This window comes from Pseudopodoces humilis, chromosome 23, assembly GCF_049639895.1.
Source record: "Pseudopodoces humilis isolate 2021_Gansu_Grassland_sample_001 chromosome 23, ASM4963989v1, whole genome shotgun sequence".
Lineage (NCBI taxonomy): Eukaryota > Metazoa > Chordata > Aves > Passeriformes > Paridae > Pseudopodoces > Pseudopodoces humilis.
In genome coordinates, this window is record NC_142222.1 from 3,914,841 (window position 1) to 3,936,343 (window position 21,503).

The 21,503-nt window shown below is 44.1% G+C and overlaps 1 protein-coding gene across 1 annotated transcript; it reads left to right on the plus strand.

Annotated features, from left to right (window-relative positions):
• Nucleotides 1-651: 651 nt before the first annotated feature.
• Nucleotides 652-18,132, plus strand: BLMH (bleomycin hydrolase). The gene is made up of 12 exons (XM_005525758.2): nt 652-757; nt 1,200-1,397; nt 1,770-1,879; nt 2,524-2,665; nt 3,873-3,961; nt 5,234-5,326; nt 9,103-9,258; nt 9,760-9,918; nt 10,016-10,083; nt 10,493-10,610; nt 12,286-12,355; nt 17,146-18,132. Exons 1-12 carry the CDS (start codon nt 745-747, stop codon nt 17,295-17,297), a joined length of 1,368 nt encoding a protein of 455 aa, XP_005525815.1. The 5' UTR covers nt 652-744; the 3' UTR covers nt 17,298-18,132.
• Nucleotides 18,133-21,503: the final 3,371 nt, after the last annotated feature.

Here is a 21,503-nt window from a genome sequence, read left to right on the forward strand (position 1 = left end):
CCACTCAAGCACTTTTCTCAAGGTCCTGGCAAGCTGTTGGGGCCTCATCATGCCTTGGAATACTCCATTACTGTCAATACACTGTGAGCTGTAAATCAATTTAAGACAGTGATGTGCCAGCGCTCTTTTCAGAGGAGCAGGGCAGTTCCTCAAGAGGAAGATTCTGGAGCCTGATCTGGAATGTGATCCAGACTGTGTCCTTGACTCGCCAGTGCTCAGGGAGGTTCCTCAAGGTGCCACAGTGGTGCCACCTCATGTTCCTGGGCACCCGGCCCTAACACCACCAGCTCTGGAGAGCTGTCCCAAACCCTCCTGTTAGTCTGCCACAGCACAGGGGGTGACACAGTGCGGATAGAGCTGGGGACAGCGGGATGGGGGTGCTCCGGATGGGTGTCACTCACCCAGGGGTGCCACACACAGCCCCCGGCACTGAGGCTCCTCGGGGCGGGGAGGCCGCGGACTCCAGGCTGTGTGGAATGTTCTGGAGCCGGGGTTGTGCGGGTAAGGGGTCCCTGTGAGGGGTCTGTGTGAGGGGCCGGTGTGAAGGGTCCCTGCGAGGGGCCGCCCCACCGGCTCCCCCGCACTAAACGTGTCCCTCGCCACTCACCGTCCGCCCTCCCGTCGCCGCTCTCCCCCCAACGCCCCCGGCCGCGGCCCCGGGCCCCTCTTCCGGCTTCCGGTGCCGGCGCTATAAGAGCCGCTTCCGCCTCGGGCCCGCGCCGGGATCGTGCTGCCGGTGCCGCCATGAATGCCCGCGGTGAGGAGGGGCCCGTCCGTGAGGGGCGGGTACGGGCGGAGGGGGTACAGCGGTGCCTCAGCCATGGGGGGCGGTTACCGGGGAAGGAGATGGAGGGGGGGAATCTTGTCCACGGCGAGGATGGCGGGGGCTCATCGGTACCTTAGCAGTGGGTCAGGGGAGGGAAATTACTGGGGTTGGGAGGGGGTTACCGACCCTTGCCGGGGGTGTGTAATCTGGGGGGTGGGAGACTCATGGTTACCTTAGCAATAGGTCGGGCTGGGGGGAGTTAGAGGGGGCAGCGGGGCGTTACCGGGACCTTAGCGGGGCTATGGGCAGGGATAACGTGTAGCAAGGGACGGGAGCCTCCCCGCTACCTCAGCGCTGGACGGGAGGGGCTGTACGCGTTACCGGGGTGCCGAGGGTGCGGGGCCGGCGGTGAGCGTGCCCCGGTGTCCCGCAGGGCTGAGCCCGGAGAAGGTCGTCGCCTTCACTCGGCGGCTGCGGGCCGAGCCGCAGTTCCTGCTGGCCCAGAACGTGGCGACATGCAACGACCCGCTGGAGGTGTGCCTGCAGCGGCAGGTGGTGCAGGACACGGTGCAGGTGTTCCAGCACGCCGTGCCCGCCGAGGGCAAGCCCGTCACCAACCAGAAGAACTCCGGTAAGGGCGGTCGGGGTCGGGGGCGGTGTTTGGGGGCTGACTCGTAACACTGATGGTGCCTCTGGGAGCAGCCGCTGCTCCACAGCCCTTTGTCCGGCCTTCGGAGCAAAGTCTAATTCTTGCAGCATCCTCCTTAGTGAATAACATAGGTTAGACTTGTGTCGTTTGCCTCTTTTCCCTTCGGCATGGTGTAATTGAGAGATGTGCTTGCAATAAAAGATTTCAGAACACCTTCAGAGCTTTTTGGTATTGTAGAAGCCCAGCCAAAGGCTCGAGGCAGAACTGTGTCATGAATCTCATGGTAAAAGAAATTGTTGTGCAGCTCCTGAGCACAGGCGTTCCAGTTTAATTCCTGTTCCTTTGATCTCTCAGGGAGATGCTGGATATTTTCCTGCCTCAATGCAATGCGTCTTCCTTTCATGAAGAAATACAACATTGAAGAGTTTGAGTTCAGCCAGTCCTATCTCTTTTTCTGGGATAAGGTACAGTCGTGTAGGTTGTTGTAGGATTGCTTATGCAATCAGGTTGTGACAGAACTTCTTTTAGGCTGCATTGTTTTTTAGCATGTACAAAAAGAAACTTCAAAAGTTCTTTAAAAATGTGTTTTAAGTGCAGGTGGTTGAGCAAAGTGGGACTTTCAGCTTGAGAAGAAAGTTGTCAAGATGTTGACATTTTGGAATCCTATAATTCTTTTTTTTTTTTTTGAGAGTTCTGTATATTTCAGAAGTTACTTGTTGGTGGTTCAGGGGAAACATGACTGTAGTAGCTCTGAGGTTTCAGTTTGTGCTTGTGACCTGATGGGTGAGCTGTGTGCCTGCTTCTCCCTCTAAGGGAAATCAAGCAAATCTAGTACTATTTTGGGCCAGGCTTCATTGCATAACTTCTGCTTCCCATTGCCTGTTCCCCTACCTTTGAGCTCTGTGTGAAGTCACTCCTAAATATTTGGCCTAACAAAGAATTTTATAGGGTAGCCCCTGGAACGCCTGAGGGAAAAATGAGGACTTCATTGGATGAGCAGAAAGTTGCTTCATCTATTCTGTACTTGCAAAGAACTGAATACTCAGCAATTAATTAATGCATAATATGTCAGACTTAAGAGGTGTTTTTTTTTATCTGTGTGTTTTAGGTTGAGCGTTGCTACTACTTTTTAAATGCCTTTGTGGAAACGGCTCAGAAAAAGGAGCCAGTGGAAGGAAGACTGGTGCAATTCCTGCTCTCCAACCCCACAAATGATGGTGGACAGTGGGATATGCTGGTTAACATTATTGGTGAGAGAATTGGTGATAAGGAGCCCTTCCTGAAGCTGCAGCCTGGTTTGAGAAATGGGGAATGGAATAGAATAAGAAATTGAGCTTGAGACCTGGGAATTGGCTAAGGCATATGATGCCATTAACCACTGTAATTTTTTTAAAATTTTTTGGGGCCAGATTATAAATATTTGGCTTAAATCTTGTCTGGCATCACTTTTGCATAGTCCTGTTGATGATAAAAGCTCAGAATATCAACAGATAATTAGACAGCCCTGACTTTCCATTTAATAAAAAGGTTTAAACCCCTCTTCCAGTCATCAACTCAACCTCATTTACTTATAGCTGTGTACACAATCTTTAGGGTACATGATAAGGAAAAAGCCACTGCTGGACCCAGATGTGCAAAGCAGGAGCAAAACTACTTGGAATTGCAAGTTGATATAAAGATCAGTGAGAGGGAATTGATGTGGAATGTGGCAGTGCTGGTCTTACAAAGCTCTAGCAGGAACAGGATCCTAGGCTGCTGGAGATACTTAATTACACCAGCACTTGCTCTCATTTGTTTTGTGAAACAATGTGACAGCTTTGTAAATCAACAAGCCAATAATACTAATTTAGAATCACAAAAGGAATTTGTTTCTTTGAAGCCTGGAGGTTCCTTTTTCCTCATCCCATTGCTATAAATTCTTAATCAGGGCAGAGATTTTGGCTGCTACTGTTACATCCAGAGCCTTGCATAGTGAGATCTGTGAGTGGTAGTGTAATGTAGGAAGCCACTGAGCTGCTGCTGGGTAATAAATGGTGAGGAGGAAAGGAGACAGGAAAGTTAGTTTTAACCTTGGATAATTTACATGGAGTGATTCATAGGAGGCCCAATTCTTTAGAAGGTATTTCAGGAGATTAATTTTGAAGTAATCAAGGGTTTTTTTTCCTGGTGAACAGGACTTCCTAAAGCACTAATTAATTTGGAACTTCTAAGTTAAATAATACTGAGTAGTTCAGGGATTCCATGTTCTGGGATCCCTGTGGAATGCAGGTCAGAGGTCAAGATTCATACACAAATCAAAAAGTAAACTTTGGGTACTTGTAACCTTTAAATAAGAGCCTTTCCCTTATAATCTCTGCACAAACCCAAACTCTCTGTATCTTTCATACGGGTATGAGCACTAGGAGCATTTATTGTATGAAAAAGTCAATTGTTAACGTGTAGTTTTATTTCTTTTAGAGAAGTATGGTGTTGTCCCCAAGAAATACTTCCCAGAGTCTCACACCACAGAGGCTACCAGGAGGATGAATGAGATATTGAATCATAAGGTAAAATTGATTTAGATGATAAAACTTAGGGGAGGGTCTGGGAATGATCCTGCTCCAAATGTTCCTAACCACCTTATCCTTATTGACCAAATGGTTAAGTGCATCTCAGCAGCTTAAATTTATTTACAAGCAGCCTAAAGTCTCAGCAAAGTCTGATGTTAATCTTGAAACATAGAGCAGGAAGGTGAGATCATGGAAGATGTCTGTTGTCAGGCTTCAGTAGCTTGAAAATACCTTTTGTGGTTTTAGTTGTAGTTATTATTAATCCTCAGATTTCCCAAGATTTTCTTGACATGTGGTTGCTTAAATATCATTCTGCAAAACCAGCACATGGTGTCTAGGTGTCTCTTTCCCACCCTTTCAGTATCTCATCTTTCTGTGTGCCAAGGTTTCTAGAGATGATTGCCAAATGTGGTGAAAAAGATGGAGGAAAAAAAATATTTTAAAAACACTGCATATTAAAATCAGGTTCCAGTATAGAAGTGCACAGCTTTGTCTGAAGGAAGGTGTTAACTCACTCCCTGAACTGCAGAAATGAATTAGCTTGGGAAAATGCTGGTGTAGGTAGCTAGATGAAAAAGGCAATTAAAACATTTTTTCTAGTTTGCTACATTTTTTCCAGTTCAAATACTGCGTGCTCAGGGAAAACTGCCTGCTGAAATCCACATAAAAAAATGCAAAATACGTGGTGGAATGAGCTTGGACATTTTAAATGTTGATAATGTTGTTCTAATCCTGAGCATGGCAAAGCAGCTGGTCCTGAGGGAACCCCATCACTGTTCCTGGCCTTATGGATGGTGACACTAATGGGAAGCTTGTGCTGCTCTGACTGCAGCTGTGCATGCAGTGGGGAAATGCCCCTTTCTTTTCATCAGCCAAGAGATCAATTATGCATTAGAATTGTAAAATAAATGTGACAGTATGAAGAAAGTGTGTTCTGTGAGTCACAGAGTTGCTGGTGAGTGTGGATGTTGTGTCATCACTTATGGGACTGAGAGAAATCAAGCTTTAAGAGCTTAATGGCTGCAAGCCTCACATCAGTGGTTGGAAATAAGTGAATTGTGACTATTTGTTAATTTTTTGATGATATTTTACTTTAAAAGCATTCAATTATCTTGTTATTTTTTCAATGAATCAATCTCTAACAAAGCTTCTGAAAACATGTCATGTAGAGTAAAATAGGTGCTTGAAACAAGCATATAGGAAGTCCTGAAAAAGATCAGGTGACACCTTTCATACCTTTTACAACAAATTGACTTTCTCTTTAAACAGATGAGAGAATACTGCTTGAGGCTAAGAAACATGGTGGAAACTGGAGGAAGCAAAGGAGAACTTTGTGCTGCCATGGACATGATGATAGAAGAGGTAAATAAACTAGTGTGATGTGAATCTTGGAACAGAGGGCTGGAATGGATGAGATTGCTTACTTTTGTTGTGTAGCTGTTGGATCAGCCAAAACAAGTGTCTCTTGTTGTTTAACAAATTGTTCAAGTGAATTTGTTTTGCAGTCATTTGTTGCTTCCTTCATTCTGAGTTTTTCTCATCCTTCCAGATAAATATTTTGAATCCATAGGTTTCAGTATGACAATGTTTTACAGACATCTGCCCCTTGCTGTGGGAAAAGCAGCATTTTGTCTCCTGAGAGATCAAAACAGTAGCCTGTCAGCCTCTCAGAAATAGCAGGAAAGGTTGAAATTTGCATTCTGGTGGCTTTGAATGCAAATCTTGAAGCATAAGTGTTGTTCAAGGATTCCCCACAAGAGAGCAGAAATGAATCACAAGAGGGAGGTGTCTGCACAAGGCTGAGTCCAGCTGAGGGCTGGTCCTGGGGGGCAGCAGAGGAATGAATTGCAGCATGGCTTTGGCTGTGAATTGACTCCATCCCTGTCAGTGTGTCTGCAGTGCCTGAGCCTCCTCCTGCTCACACAAACATCATTCTTCTCATTCTGTGCTGCTCATATTCGATTCTTAAAATGCCAAAAATAACTTAAAATTGAGGCTGTTTTAGTGTGACAAGAAAAAGTATGTATTTATTTCTCAAACATACGATGCCAAGCGACCCCGTGGTTAAATGTATATCTGTAGAGGAGTCAAAAAATCAAATGTTTTGGTGTTGTTTGTTAGCTTTTTCTGCAATCCACTGAACATCACTTTTAGGCAGAACCTACCTTGGGCTATTTCTGTAAAGTTTTAGTTCCATATTGATAGATGTTTTTTTTTTGTGTTTTGGAAATTCATCTTTGCACTTAATGTAAATTCTTTAAAAAGCTTCTTTTTATCTAATTTTAAGATTAGGTTAAAAGAAGAAAACTGATTGGTGTTCCTTGGGTTTCATCAAAACTGTTGTGAAATTCATGCCTTAAGAATGTTGTGCTTTGAGCCTACCCCTGAATGTTGCCAATTTACACTTAGTTCAAAGGTGAATTAATTCAACTTACATGCACTGTGTGTCCAAAAGCCCTTGGAGGATTCTGCTGCAGACATCAAAAGCTAGAGGGGGTCATTCTTAGGGCAGGGATAGAGTTCACTGCTAAATGTTCATTTATTTAGAGTCTCTTGCCCTCTGATGAGATCCTGGAACTGACAGTTCTGTATAAGTTTGCATTAATTCTCTGAGACTAACACAGCATTTTCTCCTGCAGTAGTAAAGGTGGTTTGCATGTGTTTAGATGTATATAAGTGGTATTGCCTCTATTTTTGTGGCAAAGCAGAGCTGGGTTTTGTTCTGGGAGGTTCTATTTGTGAAGCAAATCTTGGTTTGCTCCTGCTGGGATCAGTGCTCAAGCTGAAATGGGGGAATTGTTGTGGAACACAGGATTAAAATATTCACTCCAGAGCTTTATAAACATTATTATCAAACCAGTGCACAGCAGGTCAGAAGCTGAAATCGGTGCAGTTCATGTGATAGAGTTTTTCTTCCTTTACTGTTTTCCTTTGTAGACTTCCTTATCAGGAGTGTCTTCCTTTTCCCCTCCTCACTCATTTTGGGGTTTAGCACAAGCCACTCTATCATTGCCTTATCTTGCTTCTAGTGGTCACTAGGGTGATGTAAGTCACCTTTTAGTTTAAATATGCTTATTTTATTTATTTGTAGAGGAAGCTTGTGAGATATGAAGAGAGGGCCTGTGTTGGGTGTGGTGGCAAAACAATTGAGGCAGGCCACTGCAGGCTCCAGTGCCTCTGTTCACTGGAGACTTCTGTCTCCATCATTTTCTTTCCTCTGGCTGGAGCCCATTTGGTTGCTGCTCTCCTTTTAGGCATTTTTCTTATTTTGTGTTCATGGCCTCATCTCTCAGCGCTTGTGGTTATCTGAGGTAATGGGAGTGTAGCCACAGCAAACTGTACCTTTTGTGCAGTCTGTGCAAAATTAAATATTTATAGTAGTTCGGGGTTTATATTTGTTCTTGTGGTGGTTTGGCATTTAGGAAAAGAAGTGAGAAACACCCCCAGAAGTGATTTCTCTGGGAGAAGCTGCTGGGAGCTTCCTCTGTGTCTGAAACAGCCCAATGGCTGTCCAGTTCTGAGAACTGACAGCACTTTACACCATTGAAAATTAGGTCCACCTCGGTGAATACCACCTTTTAAAAACCCAAGCCTAAGAACTTGTTTCCCTTTCTTTCTGGCCTTGAAAGGTAGCAGAGCTCTGGTGGAGCCAGCCCTGCTGCCGTGCAGCCTTGGCTGGGGGGGTGGTTGTGCCAAACCCCAGTGGCTCCCGGGGATGGGATGGAGACTGTGGGGCCCTGCTCCGGCCAGGCTCTGCTGCAGCCTCTGCTGTTTCCTGGGCCCCTCCCAGGAAATCCTCCGGGTCCTGTTCTGGCAGAGCAGCCAAAGCCCCTCCCCAAGGGGGCCCTGGCCCCAGGCTGGGCCAGGCCACGGCTGCTGACACTTGCCAACATCCCCCCAGCCCCACACAGGCCTTTACCTTTAAATAACTCCTTCTTAAAATAATACCCCTTGAGTTCATAGCCTGTGAGCACACCTCTAAGGAAGCTGTGAAAATAAAAAGAAATGTCACAATAACAGAATTTTTGCCCAGGCAGCTGCTATTTGTAGAAATAAAAAGCCACGAGAGAACTGTTTCTTGTAAAGAAATCTCCATGACATGACAAAAAATACCTCCTTCCTCTCCCTACAAAAACTAATAAATAACTGTTGTATAGTTTGTTACGGTTTTAACATCTCAAGTTTTGTCTCTATGTTGTCAGTCAAGAAAAGAAAAGTTTAGGTAAGGAGAAAAAAAGTTTCTGGATGTTTTATTCTAGTTTCTTATTCTTATAATCCTGTTAATAAAGTTTCTTGGCCTGTGAGAAAGTACAGTAGTGGTTTTTGAAGTGCAGTTTTAGATTCTGATTTACAGGGAGGCTGATGAGTTGAAATCTGGTCAACTTTTTGTGCTAAAAGTCCAAAGATAGCTGCCAGCTGCAAAGGACGTCATAGACAGCAGGCAGGGAGCTGGAATTAAATTGCATTACCTGCCAGCTCAGCCCTAAACAGAGATGTTGTTAAATGTATTAAAAGAGATGAGGAGATTATTCTGGGGTTTTGAAAAGAAGCAAAGGCCCATCTTTGAAGTTGAAATGAACGTTACAGTAAAATATGAATTAGTACAGGGGAAACACTGGGACAATGCCCACGTTAAAAGGTCTGGTTTATCTCTGCATGGGGCAAACCTGGTGGAATAGGTGATGCTGAATGATGAAGCCTTTTCAGAATTAGTTTGATAAGGCTTCTCTGGCAGTGTTGGAGGAGTTTCAGAATTACTTATGAAATGCTGTGATGAGGCTGGGAAGTCTCCTGTTTTTTGCTTTGGGCTGCTGCATTCCTAGGATAACCTGGAATTTGTAATTTTCTGTTTTGCTGGTGCAAAAACCTGAGAACATGGAGTGTGAGAGTGGAGAAGGAAACTGTGTTGATTTTCCTGAGGCCTTTCAGATGGCTTTGAACTGCTGAAACACCAAGATTTCAGGACCTGAATGCAGATAATTGATGTGTTTATTCATGTGTTCAAAGGTGACCGTTAAGATCCCATTTCTCCAGCTGTTTCTCACATGGAGAAATCCATGCTCCAGTGGCATTGCTGTGGTAGGAGAGGCACAGCTGCATGTTCCAGCATGCTCACAGCTCTTTGCTTCTCTGGGCAGGTATTCAGAATAGTGAGCACTTGCCTGGGCAGCCCTCCGGAGACTTTCTGCTGGGAGTTCCGGGATAAGGAGAAGAACTACCACAAATACGGACCCATGACCCCGGTGCAGTTCTACAATGAGCATGTGAAGCCTTACTTCAACATGGAGGACAAGGTTGGGGATGCTGAAAACTTTCAAAGGGCCTTTTTTTTTTGCTGCTAAGCTATTTATTTTCCACTGTTGACAATGCCTGTCCCCCTGTTGCTGCAGGACCTGGGATGGGCACTGCTTGCCCAAGTCAGTGGGTTTATTCTCCCTGCTGTGCTGTTTGTGCTCTACCCTTCAATTATCTGGGATCTCCTGTTGCATGATAGTTTTGTAATGATAAAATATGCAATGATCTAATCAGTTGTAATATGTCATGAGGCAGACATTAGAGAAGGAATAACACGCAGAGCTGCTCTGCCATGGTTACGAGGTGAACTTGTGAAACAAAACAAAAAACCCCAACAAACACAACCTTAAAAAACCTCCTATTTCAGCCAAGTGGCTTGTTTGCTAATGGGGCAGACATCCGGCTGGGACAAAAACCATTCCCTGAAATCTTTCTAGATTCAATCTTCAAAGATTTCAGTTATATTGCACCTTATTTTATGATATCTTGGTTTTTGGCAGATTTGTCTAGTGAATGATCCTCGACCCCAGAATCCCTACAACAGGCTCTACACAGTGGAGTACCTGGGCAACATGGCTGGAGGGAGGAAAACTCTCTACAACAACCAGCCTGTGGATGTCCTGAAGAAATTGGCTGCAGCATCTATTAAGGATGGCGAGGTGGGTTTGGTTTCTCTTTGTGGATGGCACAGTGCAGCCCATGCCATGTAAAACTCCTGGGATTTGGCCCAGACATGACCCTTCCCTCTCTTTGTAGGCTGTGTGGTTTGGCTGTGATGTGGCAAAGCACTTCTATGGCAAGCTGGGAATCAATGACCTGAATATGTGAGTAGAGAATCAAACCAGAATGTCGTTTGGGATACTCAGTGAGGACATGAACAGTGCTTTAGCTGCTCAACAAACTGATTTGTGCATACTTTGGATTATATTCCTCAAAAGAGTATATTTAAGTAATTCAGCAGCAGCAGCAGAATTTTTTTTTTGCTTGTTAGTTTAATCTGAATCCTTTAAAGTTGCACTGAGAGTAGTTGTTAAATATTCTTACTTATTTAAATGTATAATATATGGTGAGAGAAACTCCTAAAGGGATCAGGTTTTGCATTAATTCTGACATAAAACTTGGTTGAACTCGTATGCCTGCACAGTGGCTCTTGGCCCAGGGCAGTTTCCCGATTCCCTGACATAGAACTCCCCCTGCATCCTTTCTCATGTGCCTTATTTGTCTTTCTGCTAGATTTAATCATGAGCTGGTGTTTGGTGTCTCCATCAAGAACATGAACAAAGCAGAACGACTGATCTTTGGAGAATCCCTGATGACCCATGCCATGGTCCTGACAGCTGTCACTGAGAAGGTAGAGTCTCCTTCCCAGAGTTCTGGTGCTGGCAGGGATGTGTTGGAATATCCTGGCAGCTTCTTTGTGTCCTGGGCTCACTCAGTGTGCCACAATCCCCTGGTGCACAAAGCCTGCTTGTTTATTCCCTTTGTGTTGTTTGTGTCTGAGTGTTCAGAACTATAAATATTTAACAAGGATGGAAGAATTTTAGACATGTCAAAGGACTTCTTTCCTTTTACCCACAAACCTTGATTGGACAGCCATGGTTAGTCCAGTCTAGTTTAGAGCCTGAAGCTCCTGTTAAAATGCTGGTAGGAGGCACTTTGCAGCAGGGTTAACCTCCTGCAGCTCCCTGGCATGTGATCTCTCTAACCTCTAATTAGGGAAGGGAAGTGGTGTCCAGCATAGCTCTGTGGCAAGCAGCAGGCTGAGAGGAATCCACAGCTAGATCTGCTCCTGGCACCACAACAAAGTACATAATGAAGTAAAGAGAAACATGCAAAAACTTACAACTTGGGGTTATCTGTGAAGTTGATGTTTCCATTTATTTCCAGAAGTTGTCATTATTAAAGTTTCTTTGAAGTGATTTCTTCCTGTCCAGCTTGACCTTGGCCTGAGAAATAACAGCTTGCACAGCACAACAAGTTTGCCAGAGCTGTGGTGTTTTGAGACTTGAGGTGGAATTGCTGACTCATAAGAATGTTCAAAGTTACTTTTTACAACTCAATATGATTTTTTCCTGTTTTCTGCATTCTGAGCTCTTAATGCTTCCATTGTGTATCAGATTGCATGAACACTACTCTGAATATCTAATGAACAAACAAGGAAAACTTTGTTGTTGGTACTTCTTGAAAACCATAATCTGAAGAGGCTTTGAGAAACTGAGTTGTAAAATGTAATATTTTGGATTTACTTACTTTTTTTTTTATAAAAACACTTTGAAGATTTTTTTAAAAAAACATATTACAATTTTACAACATCAAAAATTGATGTGGATTAAATATGCTTTTGGTTCAAAGGTTAGTGTACATGAATGTGCTCTTCCCAATTTCTCCCTGAGAGCTGACATCCTTGGTCTGGGAGCTCTCGAGTGTCCCATCTTAAGGACTGGACTGTTCTCTCTTTCCAAGAGAGAATAGAAGCATTACAACAATATTCCATTCAATATCAAAAATGGACATATGGGGTGTTTTTTAGGTTAGTTTTTTGTATTAAGGTATTTTAATTACACAGCACCAGACTTGGAGCTGGATTTCTCAAGGGTTTGCACTTATTCTTACCAGTGCTGTTTTGAATTCTGACAGTTCCTTGTTCCTTTCCTCTGATTCCCAGTTCAGGCAAGTTGTGCCTCCTGTGCTTAATTTTCCTCATGCTCTGATGGGGGACAGGGAGAGCAGCTTAAATTCTGTGAGTCAATTAAGTCCAAACTAGAATTTAGTTAAATTTCAGCTTCCTGATAAAATAAATATTGATTGTGGACTCTCTTCTTCATCACATTTCCTCATATTTTATCTAAGTAGGTAAATGAGTACTTTATAAAATGGCATTTCTCCACCATTAGCAAGAAACCATTGAGACTCTCAGGGTTGGAGCTCTGTGTTTTCCTGCTGCTGGATTTGGATGTGGAAAGGGTTGCCTGATCAGATGTGGCCTCTCCTTCACCACTCAATGTCATGGGCTTGTTTTGGCACAGGATGGGCAAGAAGATGCATTCGAAAAATGGAGAGTGGAAAACTCCTGGGGTGAAGACCGTGGCAATAAAGGTAATTTATAGTCATGAGAGCAGAAAGCTGAATGTTTGGAAATAAGGATGTGGAAGGCACCATCCAATAACCAGACTGGTTTGTGTATGGAAGGCATGGGAAGATACTGATAGACTTCATCAAAAAGTCTTATTTTATCAAACTTTATTCCTGCCTTAGCAATTTTTGTTAAGGTTGTTCAGTTTATTGCGGGGAAGCTGCTGATACTCTTAAGCCTTGATATCAGTTTTCTGTTGATCCCAGGTAAATTCCCAGCTATTACCCCTGCCAAAAACCTCAGCAGCTGCAGGAGTTTGCTCTCCCTTTGTCACACTGGTCAGAACCTTGGTTGTTTTGTTGCAGAACACAAGTGTGGAAAATCTGGTAGCACGAGTCCAAAAACATGGTGGTGGATGTCCTGTGAGACACCAGGACCTCCTGTGGGTCTGTAACCAGTCTGTTCATAAAGGGATCATGGATAAAAGTTTGGCTGTATCAGTAAAATAGGATCACTGACAAGGACTGCACTGTGTAGGAATGTTTTTTTCTTCCTAGTATAAAAGAAGAAATACTGCACCATTTTTAAATGTACTAAAGCTTTTGGTAACAGCCAAGCTTTAATCTGTGCACTGCACGTGGTGCTCATGGCTGGCTGTGGCTGGTGGGATTGAATAACCTTCCTAAGCCATGTGTGAAACTGAAGTGCTTTTTGTTTTCTTTTAAAGTACTGTTTGTCAGTCACTGCAAGGCTTTGCTTACTGATTTTGTAAACGAGGAAATGAGGACATGGCTGGTCCCAGCTTGTGCTGTGAACAGCTGCAGTGCAAGCTATTCAAACTCCAACAGCTGTCTGGGGAAAAAAAAAAATTAAAAATCATAATTCTGGTTGCCTTTTGGAATCTGTGCCAAAGCCATGACATGCAGCCCCTCTCCTGTGCTCCTCCCTGGTGTGACAGGCACACAAAATCTAGTCCTCACTGTGCTTCTGCTTGTGCTGGGGGTTCTCCATAAAGTTGTTCTGTTGCTGCTGTCCCAGCTGCCCTCTTGGGAAGGCTCTGAGGGCTGTGCCAGGGCCCTGTGCCAGCCTGGTGTGGCAGCAGTGTGGACACAACCCTGAATCACAGCTTGGAGCTGGTTTAGGAAATTGCTTCCAGTGGCTTCCCTGCTCATGGAAACTGGGAATGACCACAGGGTGTTTCTCTGCTGCTCTGAGGGACGGCTCTGAGTTCCCCAGCCCTCGGTGAGTAGGGCTGGTGGTGTGAGAGCATCCCTGCTTTGCCCTGCCAAGGCCAGGCAGCTTTTCCTATGCAGAGCAGAGGAGAGCTCCGTGATTTTTGTCATCAGCTGAGTGAGACAGGCTGGATGTGGGCTCAGCCGTGACACAGCCTCAGTGGTGAGTGTGCCAGACCAGACTGTGTCCCTGGGAATAACAGTCATTGCTGCCCACATTTTTCTGCTGCACGTTAATCCCAAATGTTGTCCTTGTAAGATTTGGTGTGACAGAACTTTCCTAGTCTTGGTTTACTTCTGGGAGTAGACTATTTTTGGAGAACACTGTTTTAGCATCTGATCTTATAAGCTTTTCAGTAACACAAACATCTTGTAGGAAAACAGAATATTCTTGGAAAAGTGGCTTAATTTATGTTGTGGCCTCTTGGTCTTGCAGTTGTTTCTCTTCTGAGTTAACCACATTCATTCACAGCAAAGTATTACAATAAAAATCTTCAGACTTGTGTTGAAGTTCAGCCTTCAAGGCTCAGCAATATGACAGTAGTGAAATGTTCTTTGGAATGTTGGAAGGAAGTAAGTAAAGAAGCCAAATCAATGCTGAGGTAACATCAAGAGCACGGGGCAGCAGCTGGACCCTGACACTGCTGCAAGTGGTGCCTGCTGGCTGGGACTGAGCTGTGGCACCCAAATCCACACTCACTTCTCAAGAATGAGTTGTAGAGCTGTGAAAGAGGAGCTGGTTGTTCCTTTGAAATAAAATAGGAGTCCAGAATGACTTAAACCCTGCCCTATCTTGTCCCCAAGGCATCTGTGTGGACTTTGCAGGGTGAGTCACTGTCCCTTATCTGTGGTGTACCAGGGGACACCATGGTCTCTGGAAAGTCTTGCTCCCTGACTATGCCTTGTTGGTATAGGGAGTTGCTTGGAAAAGTGCCTTGACAGAATATCCCATCAGAAGTAGGAAACTTGCCGTGACAGAATATCCCATAGAAGTAGGACTCTATTTCAGACTGCTTTTTTTTTTCAGGGAGCAGAATCCCTGAATAATTTTCTTGGGTATGACCAAATGAGCTGCTCTGGAGCAAAAGGCAATTGGACATGTCCTCCAGAGCTCCTTCCCAAACACTGGGAGAGTCACAGAATTATTTAGGTTGGAAAAGCCCTTTTTAAGGTCCAAAAGAATCTAACTGATCACCCAGTGCTGCCAAGTCCCCACTGAACCATGACACATCTACACAGCATTTAAATCCCTTCAGGGATTGTGACTCAACTTGATGGGGTTTCTTCTCCTTCCTGCCCTGATTTTCCACTCTTCAGTGTCCAGGAAGGCAAGGACTCAGAGTTTGAGCTGTCTTGCAGTGATACTGAGTGTGTGTCACTGTGATAAGAGTTAAGATTTTTATCTTATCTGCTCTGTTAAGGAATTGGGAAGCCGTGCTTGGGTAGGTTCAGCACAAGAAACCAGAGTCCACATCAGTGAAGAGTCAGCCAAGAATGATGCTAAACTTGGCACAACCCAGCTGGGGCCCAGTTGGGTGTGGGGGATAGGAGTAAGCCCCAACTCCCAGGATTTCTTGGACAGCGTGATCGAGGGTCCAGCCTGCAACAAAACCCCAGGGACTGGACTTGAGTCATTAAACAACAAGCAAACAAATTACTTTTTTGTGAGGAAAGAGCAGTCTTTTTTCATGTGGGCTCCATCTTGTTTTGTTCCAAGTACAGTCCAAGATGCCAGGTACCACCTGTTTACCCTGGCTGGAATGGTGCAAGACTGGAAAGATTGGGACTCCTGGTTTGGGAATTATGGGATGGAGTCAGTTGTATGTTCACACTCCAGAGTGGGCAGAAATCTTGTGGTAGTGCTTGTCCTGGAGAAAGGGAACCCTTGTGAGCCAGCTCAGCTTTGCCTCTCCTAAATATTTAGTAATTACTTTATATCTGTTGTATAAGTGTTTCTGGAACCCTGTGTGTTTTTCCTCAAGGAATTAACACAGCTGTTGACAAACACTGCTTGTTTTCTTAGGTAAAAAAGTCACTTCCCAATCAAATATTTCCTTTCTGTTTTATTGGCTCTTTTTCAGCCGCACAGGCAATTCTAATTATTCTGAGTAGTCCTTTGTTCTGGAGACACACAGGATGTTATTACCTAACTTTGAACCCAGCTTATCCCATCGGATATCTTTTTTTAAAAGCAAGGAAGACAGGAATACTAAATCACACTATGGAGGGGTCCATCTGCTTGTTTTGGCATGAAAGGAGCTTTTTTAGGATGCATCTCCAGCTAGAAGTGAACTCCCTTTGGGCTTTTCATGTCTTGTATTGGCTGTTGCTCTCCTGCAGGAAGGCATTTCAAGGATTTAACTGTAGGCACCCGGTGTTTGTGCATCTCTCATCCCAAATGTGACAGAGGCACTGTTTGTTTGCTCTCCCCGGGCAGGGGTTACAGCACAAGCACAATGTGGTTCTCCAAGGCCCTTTGGGGACTTTCAGGGGCTCCCCAGGTGTCTGTAGGATGTGTGGGGGGGTCTGCACTGCCCAGGACTCCCCAAACCTGAGTTATTTGCATGTTCTGGAGTCGTGCTCGGTGCTTCCTCCCCGCTCAGACGCTGCGATCCCAATCAGCTCCGAGGGACAGGATGTCAGAGGCAGAGTTCATTAATCCTCTCAGGGTGCAATTACTTGTTGGCTCTTGGGAGTGAAAGGTTTTTGTGTGTCCCAAGAACTCATATCCTGAAGAGAGGATAATCAAGGCAGCTCTCTTTGGCAGTGTTTCCTAAATGGCTGCTAGCTCAGGTTACAGTTGATAGGGGTTTTAATTTATGGGATTATCTGATCTCTTGCTTTAGAAACAAGATGGTGGAGATAGATGCATTTATTGTCCATATTCTTTGGACATTTTCTTGTTTCATTTGATTGTGTGATGATACAATATAAGGACACGAGGAACTTTATTACATAAAGCCTTTTCATCTGTCTCCTAAATGCTTCCTTTTTCACAGCCACTCTTGTTCCCAGTTCACCTGGAATAGCTTGTTTCCAGTGGCACCTCTGCTAGAACCTCTAAAGTGACTACCCCCTCTCCCAGTTCAAAGGGTGTTCACTGTCATTTTCATATTAAGAGAGACAATTATGATTTGCTTCAGCCTAAGTGTGATTTAAATGGCTTTGAAGAAAGCAACGGCTGCCTCTTACTGCAAAAACTAAACCAAGAAAGTTTTCCTAGAACAGGTTGATACTCACACGTGAGCTGAAAAATTGTAAAGCCTCAAATATAATCAAATAATTTTACATTCTGCCTTAAAGGCTTTGTAATTTCCTTGAGTATCCTCAATGCCCATTTTAACAGAGCACACATGAATTATGGATATTCTGGCTCTTGTGTTTCCTGGTGGGCTTCTTGCCTGACATTTCAGTGCAGACAAAGTCCTTCCTGTACGTTAACTTCCTTGAGATATTTTTTGGTGTGTTTTGAGAGATAACCAGTGTGACCAGGCCCTGTTTAATGCATCATTCATAGGTGAGGTTTGTCTGTGGCTGCTTTCCTGCAGTGGCTGTGTGCTGTGATGCTGTTTTCCCCCCAGGTTACCTGATCATGACCGATGACTGGTTCTCCGAGTACGTGTACGAGGTGGTGGTGGACAAGAAGCATGTGCCCGAGGAGATCCTGGCTGTGATGCAGCAGGAGCCCATTGTTCTGCCAGCCTGGGACCCCATGGGGGCTTTGGCCAAGTGAAGCATGGAGTATTTGCCTCCTCATGGCCATCAGAAATAGCTGCAATAGAGAATTCCAGTGGTCGGAAGCCATAGCCAAACAATAACGAGACCGAGCCCGAGCCCTCGGCCTGGTCCCTATTCCTGAAATGTAAATTAAGGATCCTTGGGAAATAGCGCTTCACTGATCCAGCCTCTCAGACAAGCTGCTCCAAAACTCAAAAGGGAAAAGGAAAAAAAAATTCACAATGAAAGCAGATGATAAGTACTGTCAATGGCAGTTTGATTTTCCCTTAAATTTTTAATGCGATTCAGCGTGGTAATGTAGTAAAATGATCTTGACTGATGTTCTCCCTAAAAAAATTAGGCATTAAAGGCCCTTTAGAATTAATAGTTAGCTGATTGTTAGAGCAAACATATTGAGATAATTAACCAATTATGGTCTGACTTGTCCTATAAAAGAACTCCCCCAAAATATTTTATTTATTTACATTTTTAGTTTTGCTGAATTTCTGGAGGGAATGTATGAATTGAAACTGCTAAAACTGACCTTCAGAAAATTTTCCAGCAGAATTTGGGAAGGGGAACGGTTTCCTTGAGGTATCCAGTTCCACTTGGTTTTATTCTTCCATTATTGAGCTGGGACTGGGTAACTCCCCCAAGGGCCAGTGCTATGTCTGTGTGCACAGGAGCGCTATTTTTCAGTTATTTTAGCAAGAACAACCATAAATATGTTCACAGGTGGAGTTAGTGTCATGCTCAACAAAAACCAATGTTTTAATTGCTGCATTTTATTTGGTTGTTTTAAAAAACAAGATGGTGCTATGAAGCTTTTGAATAAACACTTTCTAAAGTGACTGGAACAGTTGTGGTTTCTTTTTTTAAAGGGGTGCATGGAGCTGATGGAATGGGGAGATGTTGGTGAGCTGCAGTGAGGGTGTGGTGCCTCCATCACAGACCTTTAACAGAAATGGGTTCAGAAATGGCACTGGTGGAGCTGATCCTCCTTTGGGCAGGGGGATGGAGCAGATGATCCTTCAGGGACCCTTTTGGGTCTCATGCACAGTCTCCACTTGGTGCTGTCACTTGAGTGAAGGCGAGCACACAGTTCTTGTACTCCCCAGTGCCTCTGACACAGAGCCAGATCTCTTGGAGAGCTCTGCTGTGCACAATATTTTCATTATGACTAATGCATGTGTTGTTTTGGGGGCTTTTTCCTCGTCCAAAAGGTCAGTAATTTTAGTCCTTCAAGATCTTTCTACTTACAACACCAGTTCTTTGGTTTCCTCTGTCTTATCTATGAATATGATATCAGCCAAGGAGAATTAACTTTTTCTGTAAAGTTTAACTGACATTTTTGTTGCTGGTGGTAGCACTGGTGAGGATTGAGCTTGATAAAACTGATTCCAAGCCAGTTTTTGTTGGTTTCAGTATTTTAAAGTATTGTCCAGACTGTGTTTATCTCCCCAGTTCTTGCCCAGATACTTCCCTGTACACTTTATACAATTGTATTGTGTTTTTTTCCCCTTTCCTTCAAATAAGCACAAAAAAATCCACATGGCTGAAACACATTATGGGGAATGAAGCCAATCTGGCAGCAGCACTTCTGCCTTTGTGCCCTGCAATTTTATAAGTTCTTTCCAAGGTGGAACTGGGGAGGGGAAATTGGCAGATGCCAAGGTGAGAGCTGTGGTTTTTCCTCTGAGGGAAGTTGAACAAAGTGTTCTGAGGTTTGTGCTGGTGCCACCAAATCGAGGATATTCCTCTGCCTGTGGGAGAACAGCCATGGAAACGTTGGTAAGGATTGGTACCTGCAGGCTCTTGTCATCCAGAAACACCTTACAGGTGGCTGAGGTGGTTTTTAACCTGTAGTTTGAAATGTGGGTAAAATCTGGATGAGCTGATTCCCTGCTGATGTGACTTTTAGTGGCTCTCTCCCTTTTGTCCTGAGGGAAAGCTCAGTGATGAGATCAGCAGCCCTCAGATCAGGCTGGAGTGATAATGGAGCTGCCAGGTGCTCAAGGAGAGCTGGATCCAAGGAGAGCCTCAGTCCCTTCCCAGGTGTGTGGGAGACAGTTCACAGCCAGGGATTGTTCCCAATGAATTGTTCCAGCACTTCTCCAGAGTGCTGGAGGAACAAGCCACTTAACCCCTGTCAGTTCACAGGAAATGGTTCAGAGATGATAAAAAAATTAAACTTTCCAAGGGATGGAATGGAAATAATGTGGGAATATGCCTGGCTTGCTGCTTTGTTGTCACTCAGCTCCGTGAACTGTAAATCCAGACTATGAAAAAATTAACATACAACTCCTAAAAGATGCTTTGGTTAGAATAAAAAAAACCAATTAATGCCCACTGTATTTCAATGCTGATTTCTCCCTTTGATCATACATACATACATACATCTCCTTTACAAAGCCTTACCTTTAGATTGCTGAGGAACCAGCCAACTTAATAGTTTCCTTTTCCAGTTTGTCAACAAAACCATGCAGTTTTCATGTGAGAATTCAAAGACAGTTCCCCTGACAGGTGGCAAATATTGACAGATAATATGAGAGTCAACTCTCTCAGTTTTAATCAAGTGGCTGAAAATAACAGCAATTCCTAATGAAGGAACTGAGCTGAGGTTTTGTGTAGTGGTGGTTTGTGGGTTCCAGGAATCAGATTTCCCCATTGGAATGTGCTCTTAAAACAGTTGCAGTGGAAATAGCAAAACCTCTCCAAAATTCATCCAAGTCCTGGATATGCATCCCAGCACAGTGTGGAAAATAGCAGGGAAGGGCAATTAGAATTTCTTTTATCCCAAAGCCAATTGCCATAGCTTCTAAATGTAGTCTGATTGCTAACTGAGGAAAGATGGGAACAAACAAATATTTTAGGGTTTGTGTTGGTTTGTGTTATTTGGAAAATTGTTCCAATCCTTTTATTGGCAGTGAACCAGAGACACTTGCAGAGCCATTACTGATCTCACAGTACAGTTGTTACTACTTTTATGAGGTAATTTGAGTGATGATTCCCATCCCTGTGCTGGAATCTGCAGCTGCTTTATCTGTGTGTCTTGTGTAAAACCCATTTTCTTTCTCTTTTTTTCATTCTTTCCCTAAATCATCAGAATTTCACCCACCAATGCCCAGACTTCATGAGATTCTGGAGCTGGCAAGGTACAGCCCCTGAAAGTTTTTCACTTATGAGATAAATAAGGTGTCGTAAGGTTATGTAGTTTTGCCTGAAATCTCCAGTCTGTTATTTCTATTATGTCCCAAAGGCTCCAGACTGTTTGGCAAGAAATTCAAAACAAAAAAAAAAAAAAAACCCAACACAACACAAAATCAAAACCCAATAACTGCTGCAGAATCCAACAGGGAGAAAACCACCTGAACAAAAAGACCTGGGTAAGGCATAAAAGAACCCACTCTAAGCAGAGACCGAGATGGAGAAAAACTTCAAAGATCACAATCCCTCTAAAATTTTTAAAAACTCAAGATATAATTATGTAATGAGAGCTCTCAGTAGAGAGAATTTGTTTCTTGTAAGAGCATAGAAAAAGTGAGTTTGGAAAACCCCTTCCAGTAGTAATGAGCTGGGAATCTGTTTGGAAAGCAAAGGTGCAGATTCCCTGTGCCATCCATCCTCCCAAGAAAGAAAAATGTTGCTCTCCAGAGCACGGGGTCTGATCCACAGCTGGATATTTGCACATTAAAACACTGTGCTGTGACCTCCAGAAAGGTTTAGTGAGGGAGGCATGGCAGGATCTGTCTTTGCAAACCGTCTGGAATAGGACAAAACAGAGGGAAGGTTGCAGAGGAATATCACAAATATGACACAAACTGGTGGAGTTCTCCTGCCTGCAGCCAAGTGGAGGTGAGAATGTCCAATCCTGATTATTTTGGAAAGCAGGACCCAGGAGGGAGATCCAGCCTGGCAGCAGGAGGTGGATGTTGCTGTTTGCATTAAAAGATCAATGAATTTCTAAAGCAAGTGAAGGAATAAAGCTCAATTTGGCAAAACGACCTTAACACGGTGCCCAGGGGAGTTAATGGGGAACAAAACCCATTTCAATCCACGTCCCTCGTGTGTGGAACTGCAGTGCCTGAGCTCTCCTTGAGATGGTGCAGGTGCCTCACCCTGCCCAGCTGTGGCTCTGTCAGGGAGCAGGGACAGCAAAGTGCAAATTACAGCTCTTCAGTTCTCAGTTTATTTTCTTTCCAATTGTTTGGAAGAAGTCTCT